Genomic DNA, 21,225 nt, shown 5'->3' with positions numbered 1-21,225 from the left:
ATGAACCTGATTCTGCCCTCTGTAAAACTTCCTTGAAACAGACAGTCTTGTATAAAGTACCTAAAAGTACAAGTATCTTACCACAAAATGACTTTGGTAGAAGTTGAAGTCACTTTTTATAACATTACTTAAGTAAAAGTCTTAAAGTATATCACATTTACTGTACTTAAGTATCAAAAGTATTTTTCTGATATAAAATGTACAAGTTTTAGAAGTAAAAATAAAAGTATTGGAAAAAAAAAGGGAGGAGTTAGGATAGAGTAATGATATAGCTCAGTGGTAGGGTGAAAACATTGTGGAGTAAAAGTTGCTAGAAATATAAATAACAGAGTAAAGTAGAGATACATGAATTTTGTTCTGAAGTACAGTAAAAAAGTATTTGTACTAAAAATGTAAACTACTTGTTGTTCAATCTCCATTATTGTTAATTACCATGTTAGTTAAAACCTCCACTTTCTCAGTTAATATTACTGGTCTATGACTGTGTGTTCACTTACATGGCACATGTGGACAACGGAAGGAGCAGTGGTGTATTACTCAGCCGTGCGTGTGCACACGAGCCAGCATCCGCTGCTACACCTACATCACTGATCAGTTTTCCACGCAGCTGTCTTTGCATTTGAGCAGTGGCATGACACCACAAACCCCTAGAAGCAATGGATTGTACCATTATGTTCTTCAAACAATGTACTGTCCGTCTCCTTATGCTCTGATGAACAGGTCTTCAATTTGTTGCTGAGCAGATGTCTCCAGTGTCAACATTTACAGTTATATAGTATACAACATGTTGAAATATAATGTCCCCCCTCTTTGTTTATTGATCCCTGTAAAGTGCAGGACCCTTAATCTATAGTTTGGTTGTAATAATTCATATTCAGAATTTAAAACGTGATTAGGTTCATAAACAATGTTTGTTTTGCAACTCAACATACAGTTTTCATGAAGTCAAAGCAACTTGGCCAGCAACATGTGCAATTAAAGAAAAATTATTATTATTATTATTATTATTATTATCATTATTTCACATGTCAGCCTCTTGCATTTTCTTACAATATAATATTCTTATAATATAAATTTGCAAATAATACTTTATTAATACTTTATTATTATTTTTTTATATTACCAAATTCATACAGATATCCACCAGAGTTCAGACGTTTAATTAATTAATAGGCATACATTGACTATCTAGTTAAATGCTTTGTGAGATGAATGACATTGGTTGACATGCCAGTGAGGTCCGCAATAAATCATACAAATCCTGCTTTTTTTTTTTCCAGACATAGCATGTATGTTAGAAATGTAACATAATCAGTCAAAAATGTCGAGCTGTGAAGAGTTTTGCAGTGAATGGATTTATCCTCAGATCCAGGGTCTTCGGCTCAAATCACAGTCGCATACACCGCAGCATTTAGCTCAAAAGGTAAGAAAACATCTTTTTTAATCTGTGAAAATGATCTGTATAGTATGTCATGGTATGAAAAGGATATTTTACTGTGTATGTCATCTAGGTTTCAACTTGAGTTGAAAAAGTTGAAAACAGTGCTGGACGACATAAAACTTTCAAATGACTTTATTTGTGTCTTGTGTTTTTGAATTTGCATTTGCATTTGATTTGAAAATGTATTTGCAAGTGTACTTTTATTTCAAAACTAGACTAGACAATGTTGGTGGGTTGTTGTGACTGTTTTTTTTTATTTGGCAAAAATTAAAAATCAGTAGATCAAATAGTACCACAATAAATTACAGATACATAGACACTGTGTGGTTTTAAACTTTTTCATGGACTGAAAGTTCCAAACTGAAGTTAAAACATTGAAAGTGATGTTATGTGTTATGTTATGTTGCTATTGAATGTTGTGATATACAGTACATTATCACATATTTGGTCCGCTTCCTATCAGTGACGGCAAAATGTCTTGATTAACAGGATGTCTGGTGCAAAGATTCTGCTGTTCCTGCAGAGTCTCTCACGAAGAAAGCCTCTGGAGCCTGAAGGTGAAGTGTCCAACTTCCGCCGGTGCCTGACCACCCTTGACCTTGTGGCTCTGGGGGTTGGCAGCACACTCGGCGCTGGTGTATATGTACTGTCAGGAGAAGTGGCAAGAACTGTGGCCGGGCCAAGTATCATAATCGCTTTCCTGATAGCGGCACTGGCGTCCGTCTTTGCAGGATTGTGTTATGCGGAATTTGGAGCTCGTGTTCCCAAGACGGGCTCTGCTTATCTCTACAGCTATGTGACTGTGGGAGAGATATGGGCTTTCATCACTGGCTGGAACCTGTTGCTGTCCTACGTCATAGGTAAATATAATGTCCCCCTCTTTTTCCTGTTATAATGACTCTTCATTCCACTATAAATAAAACAAAAGTGATGGAAAGAAAATAACTAATGAATGTCCACATTAATGTACGCATTTTGTGTCTCTGTGTTCCCGTTTTTAAAAGGGACATCGAGTGTAGCCAGAGCGTGGAGTGGAACTTTTGATGACTTAATTGGAAATGTAATTGCCAACTCCCTGGGTAAACAGGCTGCGATGGATTTACCTGGACTAGCTTCCTACCCAGACTTCTTTGCAGCTGGCCTTATAATGCTCTTGGCAGGCAAGTGTCATCATTTATCACGTGGCAATTCCCTTCAACGTCTTATACAAACAACAAAGAGGACACTGCACAAACTAACAGAGAACATTCAAGTCTGTCATTTTCCACCATGGTTGCCGCAGTAATGAGGGCAGTGGAAAAGAAATGCGAGAGATGTCTGTTCGATTGTTTGTTAATCACATACCTATATATTTAATGCATGTTAAGTATTTTAGTTGAATGAGGGTTGACTTCATTCATTATTGACCTTTGTATTTTTTTTTTTTTCACTTTTTCCACAGGGATTTTGGCATTTGGTGTGAAAGAGTCAGCCATTGTAAATAAGATCTTTACAGCGGTTAACATCCTGGTGTTGCTGTTTGTTATCCTGTCTGGCTTCATTAAGGGGAACATCGACAACTGGTACATCAGTGAAGATTCTCTCTTGAACGCATACTTGTATGTATCATTGATTAAACAAATGTGACATAATAGATTTTTGCTTTATTTTCCAGGCTGTTACAGTTAATATGAATTTATTTGGGTTTATATGAAAATAAATGTGGGTTTGAAAATGTTGTTATATATATATATGTTCTGTGCAGAAACCATACATCACTGAATGAAACCACCAGATATGGCAGCGGGGGATTTTTCCCTTTCGGCTTTGAGGGAACTTTAGCAGGAGCAGCCACTTGCTTTTATGCCTTTGTTGGATTTGACTGCATTGCTACAACAGGTAAGATAAAGACTGTGCCAGAGTGAAAAATAACAGAAATGCTAAAAAGAATATATTGTGTGCATGAAAAAACTGTAGCCTGTCCTTTAAATTCACACATTCTGTTCTCATGGAAGTATATGCAGGGTCCCAGCTCAATATGAAACGGGGGAAAACTGAGACTAAATTGACATGTGCTTTTCTTTTAGGAGAAGAAGTTCAAAACCCTCAGAAGTCGATCCCACTTGGCATTGTTGCATCGCTCCTCATCTGTTTTTTGGCCTATTTTGGTGTGTCTGCTGCCCTGACTCTTATGATGCCTTACTATTTGCTCAGTGCTCACAGCCCACTGCCTGTAGCCTTTACATACATTGGTTGGGGCCCTGCAAAGTATGCAGTGGCTGTGGGATCCCTCTGTGCACTGTCAACCAGGTATGAAACATAGTGTGTCATTACCAACAGCTCAAAAAGGTTTTTTCTTAGTCTAACGTCATATTATAGGATGATAAAAGACTGGTTACAGTAAAGCCGCAGTGAATACATATAAATATAATTCAGTCTATTATTAGATCATATGTGTTTTAGGTTTATTGGCAAAAGAAGTGGCAGAAACAAAATGAATGAAAGGAAGATCATTCAATTTAGAATTAGCATAAGCATCTAATGTATTGTTAATTGAATTACTGGAGTGTTTTTCTGACAGCCTACTCGGATCAATGTTCCCGATGCCCCGTGTTGTCTTTGCCATGGCCAGGGATGGACTTCTCTTCACACCCCTCGGTAAAATTAGTGACAGACAAAGTCCTGTCATAGCAACCCTGGTCTCGGGTATTGTAGCAGGTAAGGCTGACGACAAGACAAGGAAATTAAAGTATTGAATGAAATGTCTTTTCACTGTATTCAGTTTTGACCTGACGTGTTCTCCTCATGCTCACTGCTACAAAAGGCCCATGTACATGATTCTAAACATCTTCACATATTCTTATTTGTTTAGAAGAGGAGCAATATTTGACAAAAGGCTACAACAAGTTAAAGCACAAACTGATATAGTGAAAAAAGTTTTCAACATGAATTACGCTAATTAATTTAAATATGTGTTATGCTCATAAGTTGTTTTTGTATTCTCCTAATTATTACATTTGTCTTTGCAGCTATCATGGCATTATTGTTTGATCTGAAGGCACTGGTAGACATGATGTCAATTGGAACTCTTTTTGCCTACACACTTGTTGCCATTTGTATTCTCTTACTGAGGTATGATCATCATAAGTGCACACACAGGCACAGTATTTATTTAGGGATTAAGTTTATATTTGTCATAGAAAGGCACAAAAACCATTACACTAGCTGGGTGGCCTATGTACTTATTGTGTTATTATAATGTGTATATAATGTGTGTATATATATATACTGTATTGAAATTATTTATATTTGTTAATTTTGCAGATACCAAGCAGATCTCACTGATGAATCAGGTTTCAGCGAACCAGACCCCTTTAAAGTAAATGAAGTATTCTATCCTCCTTTACAAGCCACCACACGGACATCCAAAATTGTCTCTGTTGTGACAGTTGTTGCCAGTATGTGATTCTTATTAATGTTATCCTTAAGAATTATCCTAAATATATAAATATGATGTTTGACTGTTGATAATGACTGGAACTTACATTGTTCTCTTTAGTCTTTTTAGCCATCGTTCTGAGCCTCTTCGTTGTGGGGGCTGTAGACTCCTTGCAGGCCCTTGAGTGGTGGAGTTTACTCTGTGTCTCTGTGATCATGTTGATTCTGGTCCTCAGCGTCTTGATTATCTGGAGACAACCCCAAAATGTCACAAAAGCTGCTTTTATGGTATTCTTCATGAATATTATTGTGGCAAACTAAAGTTTTTTTCTTTTCTTTAAATGAATATTACGTCTCTATCACTAATTGAATGAAGAAACATGGCGGGGATTGATGAAGGTATTTTGATATTTATATGTTTGTTGTATTTAACAATGGGTGACGTGTTTCCCTTTTTTCCATATGTACAGGTTCCTTTTGTGCCATTGCTTCCTATTTTCAGCACCATTGTAAATGTCTACCTCATGGTTCAGCTTGGGTCAGACACATGGATCCGCTACGCAGTGTGGATGGCAGTAGGTATGTGAACAATGTAATTACAAAATTGGCTATACACATTTTCCCTGAAAAAAAGTAACGCGTCCATGATAAAAGCAATTGTATTTTTCGTTTCAACAGGTTTGATTATCTACTTTTGTTATGGTGTTCAGCACAGTGTGCAGAAACAAAGGCTCCTAAAATCCCTAAATCAAGTCAGTATTCGGAACATCCCTACTTTAAAGCAAAATGACGAACCTGGGCAAGACTACAATAATCAACCAACAACTGATGTACAGTACTGATGGAAACCTTAAGTGCTCATATGCAATATGTGAAATATTTTCTGTACTTCTTTGGTCTTAACAACTAAAACATATGTTGCACAACTAATAGTGACAGTATCTCTGATGTCATGTTGTGTCTTTGTTCTGTTTCACTTCTTGATGTTGATATGTCACAGTCCTGGCGTGTGTAAGGTTTTGTAAAGAGGAAAGTCATTCTCAATGGGGAGAATACATTAATGTAGTTTCATACTTTCATGTATCATACAGACATCTCAATTCTATTTTGAAAATGTAAGTCAGTAAAGCTAATAAAGCCGGTTTATTACCTCTTAAAAGTGGAGTCTTTAGACCAGAAACTCATACATATGGAGGGTTACACCCAGCTGGCTACCACATTGAGGCCCGATCTTGGCATGTATTTTCATTTATTTTCTAATGCATCCATTAAACGCTTCAAATTTTAAGATTTCAAGATTTCCATTTTTAGTGTGTACTTCTATATTCAATAAAACTAAAGGTAACTATACTATCACCTTCAATATGTCTCCCTTTCTCTTGTCTATGAAGTGGAAAGTATTTACTTGTGTTACTCAGTGAGTAGTTGTATACTTACACATTATTAAGTAGCTTTTGAAACCTGTCATTTTACTTAAAAGGGTACAGTGTGTAAAATTCAGCAAAATGTATTGGTGAAGTCACAGATGAATATCCCCCACATCATCCTTCCCTTCCCATGTAGACTTCAGTTAGAATCAAAACACCTGTTAGTTTTCCAGTGTATACATGATTAGCAGTAGACTATCAAACTAAAAAAATAGATTACATGAGAGACTCTTACTTTTTATACCGCTAATCTTACATGTACATGTCCATTTAGTATATTTTAGTACTCTGCGTGTAACAGCCACGATTTACAAAACGTCATAGGAACTAATGACAGACATCATTGTTTAGGGAGGCGCAGTTTCCAAAGCACGCCACGCAGACTCGTGGTAGCCAATCAGAAGACAGGAAAGAGGGGACCTTTAGCCAATCGGTGACTTACTGTACTAAGGAAGCGCATTGTTCAAAAACCAAACTCAGACGGGTACATTTGGAGCCGACGAGGGCAACGGTGTTTAGTCAGGAACAGGTAGCGTAGTTTCATGCAACCAGAATCTCCTGTTCAGTCACCAACGTGAGTTTCGGCGACTTACTCGACAACTGAAGGAAAGAAAATTAAGTGGAAAAACAGGCGCTGGTCGCACTTTCGGCCATCTAGGTAAGTTAACTTTTGTTTTAACCTTTGTTCAAATGTTGTTGTAGACATTCGTCTTGGATACTTTTTGAGTTTTGGACAACCCCTGAAGGTGGAGTTGAAATATTGTTTACCGAAGTGAGCCATAAGAAAACATTAAACTTAAACGTAAGTAAATATATTTGATCCACATCCTGCTCTATCATGACGTTGTTTGACCTGGACTGTTCTGTCAAATAATTTGTTGTCTTAACTTAACCACGACAAACCCATGTTTTTTTATGGGGGGTTTTTACCAGTCATCTCTCCCAGTGAGGTGCTTTCTACAGAATGTCAAAATATGTTCTTTGACATCATCCTCGATGATGATGACAATTACTTTTCCCCAGCCACAGCACTTATTATAAGGCGTTGGAGACAGGAGACCAACAATACTTATTTATAATTACAGATAAGCATGGCACTGTCTTTGTCCTCCCCGTGTGGATGCCCCTTCGATGAAGAGGAGGGAATGGCTGTGTTTGAATCTACGGCAACGGAGCATGGCAGCCTGGCCAGACCACGTCTACCTGAGATCTCTGTCATTTCCCCTGGCTTGGACCCCCGACCATCCACTGCAGAACCAGTAAGAGTATGCTTTGTGCAAATGCCTCTGCTGTATGCCTGAAATGTTCCCTGTTGAAATGGATTTTTGTTTATATTCTACATTTTTCAAACCAAAACACTTTTGTTTATGATATAAATGATGTTGTAAACAAGCCATTAAAGGTGGTTAAAATATGTGTGTTCAGAAACCAGCAGTGAAACCGGGATTGGTGAGACAAGGAAGTGGTGAAGGAAATGCTGATAAAGTGAAGGTCTATTTGCGCATCCGGCCACTTAGTAATACGGAGAGGGAGAGGGAAGAAGAGCAGGTAAGACATTTCCAACACAGGATCAGATGTCACCATTCACGTGCTTTAATAGCTTAATGTTTACTCTTCTTCTAGGGTTGTGTAGCTATCCAAGATGAAGAGACTCTGCTGCTCAAAGCTCCTAAGGAATCTCAGAACATGAAGACTGCAGAGAGGGGCATCAGTCAGAGCATGCACAAGTTTACTTTCTCCAAGGTAACTGTGACCTGAATAAAAACTTAATTTTTACACTTAAAAAGCTGTAGTGTTTGAGAATGAGTGATATTTCACACATACTTTTTATTAGCAGTATGGAAACACTGATGGAACATGTAAGTTGAACGTATAGCATGATAATCAGGAGATTCTTTTTTTTCTTTCATAGATCTTTAGACCAGAGACCACTCAGCAGCAGTTTTATGAGAGCACTATGAAAAAGATGGTGAACGATGTGCTTCAAGGGGAAAACAGGCTTCTCTACACTTATGGTGTCACCAACTCCGGAAAGACGTACACCATTCAAGGTACGGTTTAATTTGTGTATTACTTTTATCTGGGGACATCTGTATACAACACAGTGTTAGTGTATGAAAGGGCTTTGTTTGTGTTTTTACTTACAGGTAGTGGTCGAGAGGCGGGCCTTCTGCCCCGAGCTTTGGTGTCTTTGTTCAGGAAACTGCAGGGTCGTCTCTATGGTGCCATGGACCTGAAGCCTGTCATGTATCATGATGTGAGACACCTTGACCCCTCCGAGATCAGGGCGGAGGAAATCCGCAGAAACTCTCTGCTCAAAGAGGTAAACACTTTTAATGATCTCTGATTTACCTTATTGTTGAGACCATGCCCATTGCTTAATCTATTTTAACAATGCATTAATAATTCATACTTACAAAATAGATGCAGTCAGGTTCTTTCCTTTCAATGGAATTAGCTCAGCTTTGATTGTTTGAAGTCTGAAAAATCCAGTTAGAATTGACTGATCTGAACCGTGTGCATTCAAAGACCACCTAGAACAAAAAAGCTGTTTATTTAAGCAATCTGGTGTAAAAGGAAGCATTTATAGATTATACTGTATTCTGTATCTTCATGCACAGAGGCTCATGTTCTACTGTGTTTCAGGATGAGATTTTTAGTTCACGTCGAGCCGGTGCCACCACTACTGGAGACAGTGGCTTTGGAGGACTCTCCTCAACAAGTCATTTTGCCAGCCAGCTTGATGGTGAGGACAGTTGGAGAGATGTTCTGAAGATTATTATTATTATAACAAATATCCTATTTTTTAATTGCAATACAAATGTTAATGCAACACGCATACTTTGTGATCATGACAATAGACATAATCCACAGTTTTAAAGTGAATGTTCTTCTCTGTGTCTGCAGACACAGACAGTGTTTGTCTGGAACCAGACAGCCTTTCACATAGTGGAGGGGACAACCTGGAGGAGGGGCTGCAGTTCTCCATTTGGGTGTCCTTTTATGAGATCTACAATGAGTTCCTGTATGATCTTCTCGATGCATCGCCTTCCCTGCAGCCCAGAAAGAGAGTCACACTGCGACTCAGTGATGACAAGCAGGGCAACCCTTATGTGAAAGGTAACGCTGAAGACAAGTTTTTTTTGTATGTTTGTTTGTTTATGCCAAGAATGTAATTTATTCTTTTCCACGCCATGACAGACCTTAGCTGGGTCCAGGTCCGCAATGCTGAGGAAGCATGGAGGATTCTGAGGGCCGGCCGTAAAAACCAGAGTTTCGCAAGCACTCACCTAAACCAAAACTCAAGCCGCAGGTAAGGAAAATAATTTGAAACCAAATGATTAATTTAGTCAGACTTGTTTGGCCTGCAATTTTAACATCCTAAATGTATCAACTCTCCAGCCACAGCATCTTCTCCATTCGTGTCCTGCACATCCGCCCAGAGATCTATTCTCCTCAGACCATGAACATCAGCGAGTACGTTGTATTTTCACCTACTGGAATGTACATTTCTAGCCTATGTGTGAGTCTTACTAAATGACTCTCACAAGAAGTTCAATTACGATTTTTATGAATTTCTTTTTAAGGTTGACCGTGTGCGATCTGGCTGGGTCTGAACGCTGTAAAGAGCAGCGTAATGGTGAGAGGATGAAGGAGGCCAACAATATCAACACCTCCCTATTAACACTGGGGCGCTGTATTTCTGCTCTGAGAAACAACCAGATCAACAAGTGCGTGCTTCACTGTTACTTTTAATACTTCATTTCAGAAATAAGATTTGCATTAACCATTTAAAAAAAAAAAAAAAATCTTCTACAACTACAGGTCTCGTCCACCACAAGTGGTACCCTTCAGGGACAGTAAAATGACCCGGGTGTTGCAGGGTTTCTTCTGTGGTCGGGGAACCTCCAGCATGGTGGTCAACATCAACCCATGTTCCTCCATCTATGATGAGACCCTGCAAGCCCTTAAATTCTCTGCAATAGCTACTCAAGTAAGAAACACTCTTATACATCTATTGATTTCTGATTTATTGATATGATCTTAGACACATAAAATATCTGTTGTTTGATTTCAGTTGGTCCATGGACCCTCTACAAAGACCAGAGTGGCCTATATCCTGTCTCTACTGCGCGGGCCAACACAAGACTGTAACGAAAGCACAGTCCTGGAAGACGATGATGATGACGACAGCGATGTTGAAGATGGAGACATCACCATGTTAAATCCAGAGGTAACGTCCACATGACTCTCTGTGTTTCTCAGAATAGTGCGGTTTATATCATTTTGCCTGGCGATATGGCACACGGGAAGTTTGATGTTAAGACAGAAGGAGGTAACAGCGAGGTGACTGGAAACGAAAAAGAAAACATTCTGCTCCAGAAATCCAATCTTTCAGCATCTTACCTGTTTTCAAATGAAGGCTGAAACAATATTACATCATTTCTGCAAACAGAGGTAGCTCAATAACATTATGAATATGAATGAAACTTTACATATATAGTTGTAACTGCACATCCACTTCACAAACTACATGTTTGGGTGTAAAACACTCCAAGAAGGGTTTTGACTGTATAATCACATGAACGCTTTAAGATCAAAAACACTGAGGAGCAAGTTGTGTAATGAGTGAGTAGAAAGTGTTCAACTTTACTTTGCTCTGTGGCAGGCTTTGCTGCAGGCCATTGACGTTCTGAAGAGAGAGGTGCAGCGCCAGCGGAGAGAGAAAGAAGAACTCGAAGCCAATGTGAGGGAGCAGGTGGTCTCTGAGATGATGGAGGTCATCAATGGGATGCAGGATGGCTTCAGGTGTGTGCGAGAGCTTTATTTTGGTCAATTTCAGACTTCATTTATCCAGGACAATCGAACCATCTGCTTCTAGCAGCAGAACACTAGCAGTATCTATAATTGAACCGTTCCTACAAACGTCTTATTCTTGTTTACATTTGCTATTGATGGCAGAAAATGAAAAGATTCAAATAAATTCCACTCTACAGAAAGTCTGAACATTTAGACGACACAAAAACTCAGATGAATAGACTCATTTGTGTCTTTTTGCTTTTTAGTGAGACCTTGGAGGCAGAGAGGGCTCTAATTGAAGAGAGGTGCGAGGACAAGATAAATAACCTGCAGAAACATTTGAAGAAATTTTACAGCGAGGAGCTGAAGGTGAGAATTTGTCATCAGTCTTGAGTTTGCAGTCACGATTCACACGTCATCTGTAAGATTGCGCGTGAAATAAAATTTCCCAGATGCAGTATTTACTATGCCGTTGCTGTGATAAGATGTATGTGCTCTGAATTTTCACTCATTTCTTTTTTTCATAATTTCTCTAAGGAGCGTGATCAGGATATTGAAGCTTTGTCTGCTGCCCTTGAAAAACACAAAAAAACTGAGGCGGCCCCCGTGCTGGTGCCAGAGGCAGACGGGCCTCGCCGCTCTCAGCGCCTCACAACTCAGACAGACCATGGCAGACTGCGAGCTGAACTAGACCAGTGCCGCGCTGAGTTACTCAACAAGACAGAAGGTACCGTCTGAAAACCGCTCTGCTTATGTGTCGATGTCATGGTAATGATTTAATGACTTCATGCGTCTGTCGACACACAGAGCTGACGAAACTCAAGATGCAACTGGAAGTGCCGGGGGCAACTGGCAGCATGCCTGGTGCTGCTGACCGCAAGCTTGAGGAAGGACAGCGGGTCAGTTACTGCCCTAACCTGGCAATATCAGTGCCTCTGCATGCGAGTCTCCACCTCTCATAAAAACTGAAATTCGGACTCTTCCCTAACAGAATCTGCGTCAGCTGCGCGTGGATTTGCAGAGGCTGGGCGAGGATCTTCAGTCTGGTGAACGAGCCTGTTGTCGCAACACGGGGGGGGAACGGCTGCGGCAGGCATTAAACACTGCAGATGAGACACTTGCCAAACACGTAAGAAATACCAGATACAGTATATATGGTACAATACTGTGTCACAATATACAAATTCCATGCAGGCAATTGGTATAAATGCCAAAGCTGCTGAAAAAATAAATGGCATTGCAAATAAGTTGAGCTTAATTTATGTATTTAAATTAGTCATTTGAACTGGATTTCTCTGATACAAAGTTGAATTAAAACCAGACTCTCCTTAGAAATATTTAAGTTTACTATAGACATGAATAATACAGTTATGGATGTTCTACTTTAGACAAACTGCATTAATAAGTTAACACTGCATCTTTCCAATCCCCAATTGTAAATACTTTATTTTTCTCTCCCCCTACTCTCTTCATTAACTAACTTAATGATGCGCAGCGAGCTTTTAAACTAAATCAGTGTTTCTAACATCTGCACCAGGTGATTGCTGGATTCTTCCTCACTTTCTGTCACTTCACCTCCAAACCGTATCCCTCATCTTCACTTCCTGCTCTGTGGTCTTATCTAACCCTGTACACTGACTCCTTAGGACCAGATCTTGATGGAGCTGCAGAATGGCCTGATGCTGGTCAAAGCTGACCTGAGACGCAAAGCAGAGACCCTGGCTCAGACACAGGCCATCCGGCCCCAGCTTCCCCCAAGTGGCTTTTCTGCCCCCACCACACCGGGTTTGTGTAAAAAGAGAGGCTGTGGGGCCACTGCAGCAAGCAATACTGAGAACAGGCCTCCACAGAAACGGCCTTTTTTACACTCTCTGTTCCCGACACGTAAATACAAGGCGCGCGCTGCTGAAGATAATACGCCCCCCTACTCCCGGATCTTGCGGTCTCGTCAGCATTCTCCACCTCCCAGCCCTGTCCTCAATCCGCGTAGTCTTCGGGGGAAGTACTGATCTATTTAGAGCTTCAGAGGGAATGTGCCCTTTTTGATATTATGCACAATCATATTTGCTGGTTACTTTATTTTTTTTTTATATATATCTACTATGTGCAGTACACTTAACTGTTTTCATACCAAATACAGTTTTTATATTTATGCCAGTAAAAGAGTTAATGCTTAAAATGTGGTTGCAGAATAGTACGACATTGAGGTCGTCCTGGGCAGTGTTATGGTTTGGAGTATGGTGTTATTGTGTGTGCATGTGTAATTAGTCTCATCTGCCTCTGCTTCAAGTACCTTTGTGTTTTGCAATAAGTCTATGCAAGCAGTGTATAGAGTTGTAAACTACGGTATCTAATTTTAATTTGCTGCTGTCAAATATAGTGAGTGGATAGCTGCACAATGCAAATTATTTCTATATACAAGAATGTAGAGGCATGATGTGGCTACATTGAAAGCATGTTTGTGTGTTCTACACGTGTGTGTCTATGTAAATAACTCAATGTGTCTTTGCACTGCTTATGCTGTTTTTATTTGTGCTTTTGTTTTTTTACAGGCATTAAATACAAAAATGGCTATTCTTAAAAATCTGTCTTGGTGTACATTGAGTAATAAGCTTTGTTAATTAACATGTTTGCAGCTAGACACAATTTTTTTTTTTTACAAAACAAATGCAATTTTATTGCCATAAACTGTATATACAACCACAGGTAAATCTTTTCAACACATTTTAACAAACTCTATGAAACATCCAAGAAGTGTCATTTCAAAGGAAAGAAGTTCCATCCACTTGATCACCAGTGACTCGGAATGAGGGAGTAGTGAGTGTCAGGGTGTAAAGGAGATGAGGTTCAGAGGAGACACTCTCCTGACTGGAGTGTTGGTGTTTGACAAAGGAGCGAACAGATCTGCTGATGGCGTCTCGGCCTGATCTCGGACCTGTGAGATTTGCCTCAACAAAGCTTTTCCCTCCTCACGAGCCTACAGAAAGAGTGACCACCAACACCGGTTACTGTGTTACTGCTGCTTCCACTCTACAACTAGGCACTAAAATGAAGCTGATACACTTACATCATTGTAGTCACAGCAGCGCTGAGCACAGAGGGACGCCTCGTCATAGAGTTTGTTCTTGAAATAGTACTGACCCAGGTACCGCAGGGCTGTGCTCACCTCAGCATGCTCCAGTTGTTCCTGTGAAACATTTTCATTAACACACTTGGTAATACACTACAGTATTATTACCATTTTACTCAGTAATGAGTAGTCGATGGGATTATAATTTTTAAAGGCAGTCAGGTCTGTAGTTCTGCAATTTAACTGCTGATTTGTTTCTGTAAAGTGGATTTAGTTCATTCACAGAGATTAAACATTCATTCTGCCCCAAACCCAACTACAAATTTGTAGAAAGGAGGATTCAAGTATTCACAGGCTGTAAACTGCTTACCCCACATGAGAAAATGTCTTGGATGTAAAGCATGTAACACTGTGCAGCATCATCAGACTCATTCAGCTGTTCATGGAGCCTGACAAAGAAACAGAGTATTCAGCACCTACTTTTAGGCAAAGTTGACATATGACAACAGGGAAAATAAGGCTGTAGAACAGATATTCACTGTGCGCTCAAACCTTTAAGAACGTATGATGTAAACGACTTTGACAGCCCATCTCAGGAGACAGTGACAGACACTTACTTTGCCAATTTGAGCAGGGCCATTTTCTCTACATCTCCAACAGAATACGCTCTCCAGTAACACTAGGCAAAAATAACAGCAAGTAAAAAATGTCATGGTCTAAATCAAACACGCTAAAAACACAAACCAGATATCAGTGAAAGTTATAACATACACACCTTCTTGCCTTCCACTTGCTGTGACAGTTTTTCATAGCTTTCACCCAGTGCGACTAACATCCGGGAGTCATTGGGCCTACAACAGTGGGGCATGTTATGGCAAACAAAGTATTAACTTGAATTACACATATTTTATCATAACCCGTGTCATGATAGCCATACCTGAGCTGGTGAGCCTTTCGGTAATAGTACAAACAGTAAAAGGGCATCTTGAGGATCTCGTATGTCTGACCTAAGCCATACCAGGCGCGGTAGTCCCGCTTGTTCACTTCAATAGCGTGTCTGATTTAAAAGAGAGAAGAAAAAAAGCTCATGTACTTAAATCACTCATTACTTTGAGCATAAACAAACTAAGACTGAACACTAACAACACAAATGTAGATTTGACATGCCCTGCATGTTCAGGCTGACCTGTATGCCTGGATGGCAGCTGAGGTGTTCTTCATTTCCATGTATTCGTGGCCCATGAGGGTCCAGGCGCCAAGGCAGCGTGGGTTCAGTTTGAGGGCCCTCTGAAAGTACAGAGCTGCTTTCTCATGCTGAGAGCGTAAGCTGTAATAATTACCTGTAGATGAAACGCATGGTTTACAAGCACATATGTAAAGGATTTGGTTTTGTTAGTATGAGTATTGTTTGTTTTCTATTTTATTTTGTGCTAATCATTTAAATAAAACAATAAATAAAAAATAACTTGATTATTTAAATAATAATACCATTTCTGGATTAAGTGGATTTAAACAATTACCCCTCCTCTGACGATTTGCTATATGAATGTGCATCTGTGAGGCTTTTCAGTTCTTACCAATGACACAGCACGTTTCCACCCTGTACTTGTCAATCTCCACCAGGTTGTGGGCCAAGTAGCTAAGCTCTGGCTTCATGCTCTGTGGAAGCATGCATTACCATCAGCAACAAAAACTCATTTTCTTTCAATAGTATTAACAATCATATGCTGAGAATGTCTCCATTCTTTTCAGCAGGCAGAAGAAAACACTCAGACATCACATTATGAGCAGTGAACTCACCTTAACATAGAGCAAGTTGGAGAATGTGTCCATATTATCAATGCGATATGGATCCTGATCCCTCAACTCATTGAACATGGCCAATGCTTGGTCAATATCTGTAAGGAAATGAGACAGGAATGCTGTAAGACCTTACTCCATAACAGTTTTCTGACAGGCACAATGCTTATTCAAAAGATGCAAATAACCTCTGATGTTGTGATAGGCCACCGCAATCTGGGAGATAATGTAGGTGCTTTTAGAAAAGCCGGCCTCAATAAGGTTCTGGTATTTCTGCAACGCTTCTTTGATCATCTGAAGCTCTGTGTACATATGGGCCATGAAAAAGTCTTTAATCCAGCAATCTGGTAGGGACAAGGACTTCAGCTGGGGACAGAAAGACAAGGACAAACCTAAATTGTATCATTTCAGCCTCTTTACATCACCTGTTTCTTTTCACTGATCAGCAGATTGTTCACATTTTCATCTGTAATGAAAATGTTAGGCTTAAAAGCAAAAATACTGTCTATCCATAGCACAGTACACAAGTGTAAAAACTAAATCTTACCATTTCAATATTGGTGACAAGGTTACTGAGCTCCAGCCAAGCTCCCCAGTGAAGAGGAAGTGCATGGATTGCCTCTACAAATACATCAACAGCCTCCTTCAGCAGATCGAGCTTTCGTAGAACAACCCCATACCTGTTACCATACAAAAAAGATTTAGCCTATTTCTAATAATAAATAATCTACATAAAGTGTGTGAAGTGTGTTTGGTGGAAATGTTCTTACAGGTAAAGGGTGAAGCTGTCCAACTCTCCTGCAATGTGCTTCTTACTGAGCTCAACCCTGAGTTCACGCAAGGCTTCATTACGCACCTGTCCCTTTTCCAGAGGACCTAGAACCACATAAAAGCACATGACAGTTCAGAACATATGGGCAACAGAAGCAGTAGTAGTTACCTGTAATTCACCTAAACAGACAAGTCCTCACCAAGGCTGTCCACAGTCTCATCGTCCTTCTTTTTCTCACCCGACTAAAGACAAAGAAATAAGAAATAATTCACATGTACTACAACCAAAAAGTAAAAGCAATCCTGTCATGAAAAGGAAACAACGATCAAGAGGAGATGGACACATCGACTGTCTACATAATCTTACCAAATAGCGAGAATACATGTAGAGGAAATAGGCCTTCTGGCTGCAGCAGCCTTTCAGAAAGTAAGCAGCACGGTCATACTCTTTCAGGTCAAAGTAGGATTTGGCCAGCGTAAGTGCATCCAAGTCTTGTGCATCTTCCTGTATTTTATGCAGACAATGGAGAATAGAGAATCACATTTATATCGATATAAACACATTTCATAAAATTCAAAACCACACAACTATTTTCATTTCAAAAAAACAAGAGCAAATGATGGAAAAAAAACTTCAGAACAATGTACAGCATTATTTATAACAAGTGGGTTCAAAGCCATTATTTAAGTATGGCCAAACATTCACACAGTTGAACTTGGAAATAAAAACATCCATCTTTCAATCAAACTGACATACTATCTATCAATCTTGATGAAGAAAAACAGAACTCATATACAGAATATGTATCTATTTGTGATGATATGATGAAACCCTACATAATGTGCAGCCTTGGATTCAAATACATCTTCAGTGAAGCAAAAGCTAAGCTGCTAAAGACAGACTGGGTAATGTAATATCTCATACAAGTGCACACACAAATAAAATGTTGGGGGGAAATCAGTGAGTGAATATACCTCAGTAAAAGGTGCAGCTGGTGGTAACTCATCCTTGGGCAGACGGTCCAAGGCAAATGCCAGTTCAGAAGCCCTGAAAAGTAAACAACAACAACAACAACTGGAAGCGTAAGCATTTTCCTACAAGGACAACAATAACTATAACACAATACCTTAGCCTACATCTTTAGACAGAAAACTGGCAGTAAAGTAAGACATAAACTATTTCATCTCATTTATTTTAGCTATTTTAGCTTTAGTTCTGCTCCCTAAATACAGCAAACCTTCTATAATATAACAATGTTTGTGTTCATTTGGATTGATATCACAAGTCATCATTTAATGACAAATTATTTAGATGACTTGTAACATCAGTGATTTTATATACTGGTTTAGTAAATCATAATAATGACACAATACAGAAGGGCAGTTTTTTTTCAGATTCAGTCACTTTGCAAACAAACTGAGCAGTGATATGTAAGCAAAACTTGTAAAATAATATATGAAATAAAGGAAAATATGATACAATAAAATACACACAAGCGGTCAGTCAGGAATCAAGTTGCATAAATATTCATGAAGTTATATTTTTTATATCTCATTTAGGTATAAATTGAATATAGGGATGGTTTATTAAGAGATTAAGAAATAATTAGACAGGTCATTATTTTAAAATGGTGGAAAATCTTTGGTGGATTTGGAAAGAAAAATGTAAGTGGTTCTTATGGTTATATGATTGTGGTGTGTTTTTGGAACAGATAACAGAAGACAAATTGAGGCCAAGATTCATTCTTAGAATTACAATTTAGATAATAACTGTCAAAAACCTGTGGAATAACAGTCTATTCCAATCCTGGTCCCCAGAGACCCACTGTCCGGCATGTTTTAGATGTTGCCCTGCTGCAACGCACCTGATTCAAATGAATGGGTTTATATTCAGGCTTTTGATGAGCTGACCATTTGAATAGGGTGTGTTGAACCAGAAAAATCATTGCTTGTGTGACTGCCTTAAACACTGTGTACTGCTAGTTAGTACAAGCAATATTATATTTACTGATAAATGCATAATATCAGTGTGTTATTATTATATCATTATATTTATGTTAGCAAATGCAGATGATTTGTCATATTAACGCAAACCATATTAAAAAACATAATTCATTGTAACCCACTGCACCGTATGTACATTTGTGTTACTGTACACATTTTTTTTATCACAGGTTTTTATTTTCTAATTGTATTCTATTTAAATGCACCAAGTCAAATTCCTTGTATGTTTATATGTACAAATAATATAATATAAATACCGTTGACTGATTCTGATATATTACCACTGTTACCAAATAAAGTGTATGCCTGACCAGATACCCTTCTCCATCACATGTTCTATTGATTAATATGCTTTTATAATTCCATATATCAGCCCCGTATGTGGTGTAAAGTTTTGTTTGTATATGAGTTTCCAGTCCTGGAGAACCTGAGCATAGCAGGCTGATAGCTTGATAGGCAGTTTAACAGACTGGTGAAGTAGTCGTTGACGACCAATGTTCCTGAGCTAACCAAGCGCACAGACATCAATATTAACGGCAAGTCAGACACATTAAGTCTCACCACTTCGCGCTGTGCAGAAGTCCTCTTTCTTTACAAAGCGAAATCACTGATATGAGCTGTTTCTTGATTTGAACCAGGTCCCCAAACTCACTACACAGAGCCGCCATTTTCATATTTTAGCAAGCAAGTACGTTATTGGTGGAAGTTACAAAGACGCGGCCACGCCCATCTAGTATGACGTCACTTCCTTTTCCTCATTGGACGAAACAATAAACGGAACCCTGTTTATCAGTAATACTGGCATAGAAACAGTTGTAAATGTTTTCTTTAAATTAGTTCATGTGACCTTTTTCTAGATTTATGTGGAATATGGTTTTGAAGTTTAGTAGTAGTTTTTACAATTTACAGAAGAATGTGGGGAAATGTGTTTTTAGGAAAAGATTTGAAAAGATTTGAAAAGATTATGAAAGGAAAGTTTCATAATCATGTAAATGTCTCATACTTAAATCCACCATTTTTCAAATTAAACTAGGTTTTATTCTGAAACACTGAAAGAACTGACCTTGGATTCCCCCCCCCCCTTTTTTTAAAAATATAAAAATATGAACATTCAAAAATTTAGAGGATATATTTTTTATCCTCTAATTGTCCCTTCTTGTTTTTTGTTTGACTCATTTTCACTATTTGCTTTCATGTACACTGATTACAGAATAAATAGCACATTTAGAAACATGAAAATGCATCTTAAACTAAATTCAAGAACATGTTTTACTTAGTAACACAATCTTATTCTATATATTTATGGATTTCTTTTATACTGTAATTGTTTTGATTAAATATTTGCTTGAAATGCAATACTCATTTCAGCCACAAGAGGTCAGAAGTGCTTTACTGTAGTAGCGCCACAGTCTGTGCTCAGTTTGGCAAAGACACTCCTTGTTGTAGTAGTAAAGGTCATCTATACACTGAGCCACAATGTAAGAAACATTATGTTTGCTGGATCCCACTCTTTGAGAGTACAAAGGGTTATAACTTGGTTTAAGGGTTAGGGTTACTTACTTGGTCTGACATCCAGGTGTGATGGCCAAGGTTAAATGTGAATGTAATACATTAAGACAAGCTTAAAGACAAACATGTGTACGTGTGTTAGTGTCCTTTTTATGGCAGGTTTGTGTCATTGAATCAATGCTGAAATGCTAAAATAATATAAAACAAATATTTAACTTTCACACCTGTTCTTTCCATTTAGAATAGCAGGAGTAATGCTGAGTTGTCTTCACCTGTCACTGTATACTGGATAGAGACATGAACAGGACTGTGTTTCTATGTTTAGCTGTTGCCTGGGAATTCCATTAGTCCAGGGTTTACTGTTCTGTCACCTGCCCAGCCAGCATGTCCATGTGGGCCCCATAAGTTTATATTTGGACTGACAATATGGTAACCCAGCGGGCGTGTCCATGGTTTTCATGGTGGCCAAACCATGTTTGCCCACTTCAAGCCCATGCCCACCTAGTATCCTTTCCAGCTTCTAAATGGGTACTAAGTGGGTTAATTATGAGGTCCCATATGGTTTCAGTAACATGTGCCCCACATGGGAAGCACATGTGAGCTAATAAGGCTGCGGCCACCATGGAAAACACAGACAAACCTGCTTGACCGTTCTCACTATGCAGTAAAACTTATATTCAAGGGGTTAAAATAAGAGGATGAATAATAGAAATGTGATGTCCATCGTCCAATCAAATGAATGTAGTGGGTTTAGTTGTTTTGTTCATAATTTTGGATGAATATCCTTTGTTTATGGTGCCAGTGCTACAAACATAAGTTAAAGTCTTCACTTGTGTTTGACCTCTAATTGTCTATGCTGCTAACCAGTGTTTGTGCTTGGGCTCCTTTTTGTTGATCCTATAATTAGACCACAATGAGCCTGCATGACTGCAGTGGAGGTACGGCCGTGACATTTTTTCAGCAAGTCACGATTAAGTTATTGATAT

The 21,225-nt window shown here is 38.9% G+C and overlaps 3 protein-coding genes across 5 annotated transcripts; 2 read left to right on the top strand and 1 right to left on the bottom strand.

The window, feature by feature from the left end:
- Positions 1-1,369: 1,369 nt before the first annotated feature.
- Positions 1,370-6,221, top strand: zgc:175280 (cationic amino acid transporter 2 family protein). Its single transcript, XM_058626632.1, has 12 exons — positions 1,370-1,423; positions 1,931-2,301; positions 2,446-2,601; positions 2,883-3,039; positions 3,186-3,319; positions 3,508-3,730; positions 4,002-4,138; positions 4,450-4,552; positions 4,745-4,878; positions 4,980-5,146; positions 5,329-5,437; positions 5,537-6,221. Exons 2-12 carry the CDS (start codon positions 1,932-1,934, stop codon positions 5,698-5,700), a joined length of 1,854 nt encoding a protein of 617 aa, XP_058482615.1. The 5' UTR covers positions 1,370-1,423; position 1,931; the 3' UTR covers positions 5,701-6,221.
- Positions 6,222-6,762: 541 nt separating this feature from the next.
- kif20a (kinesin family member 20A) lies at positions 6,763-13,671 on the top strand. Of its 3 annotated transcripts, none has more exons than XM_058626631.1 (19): positions 6,763-6,943; positions 7,371-7,544; positions 7,711-7,833; positions 7,909-8,028; positions 8,198-8,336; positions 8,433-8,608; positions 8,932-9,031; positions 9,193-9,405; positions 9,487-9,598; positions 9,688-9,762; positions 9,873-10,016; positions 10,111-10,279; positions 10,364-10,519; positions 10,955-11,094; positions 11,352-11,454; positions 11,623-11,812; positions 11,893-11,984; positions 12,077-12,214; positions 12,732-13,671. In XM_058626631.1, exons 2-19 carry the CDS (start codon positions 7,377-7,379, stop codon positions 13,092-13,094), a joined length of 2,721 nt encoding a protein of 906 aa, XP_058482614.1. In that variant the 5' UTR covers positions 6,763-6,943; positions 7,371-7,376; the 3' UTR covers positions 13,095-13,671. The 3 variants fall into 3 exon arrangements, with proteins under 3 accessions (XP_058482614.1, XP_058482612.1, XP_058482613.1); XM_058626629.1 differs by having other exon boundaries at positions 7,371-7,550; XM_058626630.1 differs by lacking the exon at positions 6,763-6,943 and adding an exon at positions 7,023-7,087 and having other exon boundaries at positions 7,371-7,550.
- cdc23 (CDC23 (cell division cycle 23, yeast, homolog)) lies at positions 13,595-19,427 on the bottom strand. Its single transcript, XM_058626634.1, has 16 exons — positions 19,292-19,427; positions 17,702-17,774; positions 17,094-17,231; positions 16,927-16,969; positions 16,726-16,831; positions 16,503-16,635; positions 16,144-16,321; positions 15,956-16,053; positions 15,733-15,814; positions 15,342-15,495; positions 15,093-15,212; positions 14,931-15,006; positions 14,773-14,834; positions 14,526-14,604; positions 14,153-14,272; positions 13,595-14,062 (listed from the first exon to the last, which is right to left on the bottom strand). Exons 1-16 carry the CDS (start codon positions 19,402-19,404, stop codon positions 13,910-13,912), a joined length of 1,728 nt encoding a protein of 575 aa, XP_058482617.1. The 5' UTR covers positions 19,405-19,427; the 3' UTR covers positions 13,595-13,909.
- Between the last annotated feature and the right edge of the window lie 1,798 nt (positions 19,428-21,225).

Source organism: Solea solea, chromosome 4, assembly GCF_958295425.1.
Source record: "Solea solea chromosome 4, fSolSol10.1, whole genome shotgun sequence".
Classification (NCBI taxonomy): Eukaryota; Metazoa; Chordata; class Actinopteri; order Pleuronectiformes; family Soleidae; genus Solea; species Solea solea.
This window is presented reverse-complemented; position numbering and strand designations above follow the sequence as displayed.

Excerpts from the sequence above, each read along its gene's own strand:
- zgc:175280 (XM_058626632.1), top strand. The coding sequence starts at position 1,932 with ATGTCTGGTGCAAAGATTCTGCTGTTCCTGCAGAGTCTCTCACGAAGA. Across the intron at positions 2,302-2,445 it reads GTTGCTGTCCTACGTCATAG|GGACATCGAGTGTAGCCAGA; the intron begins GTAAATATAATG and ends CGTTTTTAAAAG. Across the intron at positions 4,879-4,979 it reads TGTTGTGACAGTTGTTGCCA|TCTTTTTAGCCATCGTTCTG; the intron begins GTATGTGATTCT and ends TGTTCTCTTTAG.
- cdc23 (XM_058626634.1), bottom strand. The coding sequence starts at position 19,404 with ATGAAAATGGCGGCTCTGTGTAGTGAGTTTGGGGACCTGGTTCAAATC. Across the intron at positions 15,496-15,732 it reads GGAAACGTGCTGTGTCATTG|GTAATTATTACAGCTTACGC; the intron begins GTAAGAACTGAA and ends TTTCATCTACAG. Across the intron at positions 15,007-15,092 it reads CGAAAGGCTCACCAGCTCAG|GCCCAATGACTCCCGGATGT; the intron begins GTATGGCTATCA and ends CCACTGTTGTAG.
- kif20a (XM_058626629.1), top strand. The coding sequence starts at position 7,377 with ATGGCACTGTCTTTGTCCTCCCCGTGTGGATGCCCCTTCGATGAAGAG. Across the intron at positions 11,095-11,351 it reads GGGATGCAGGATGGCTTCAG|TGAGACCTTGGAGGCAGAGA; the intron begins GTGTGTGCGAGA and ends TTTGCTTTTTAG. Across the intron at positions 11,813-11,892 it reads GTTACTCAACAAGACAGAAG|AGCTGACGAAACTCAAGATG; the intron begins GTACCGTCTGAA and ends GTCGACACACAG.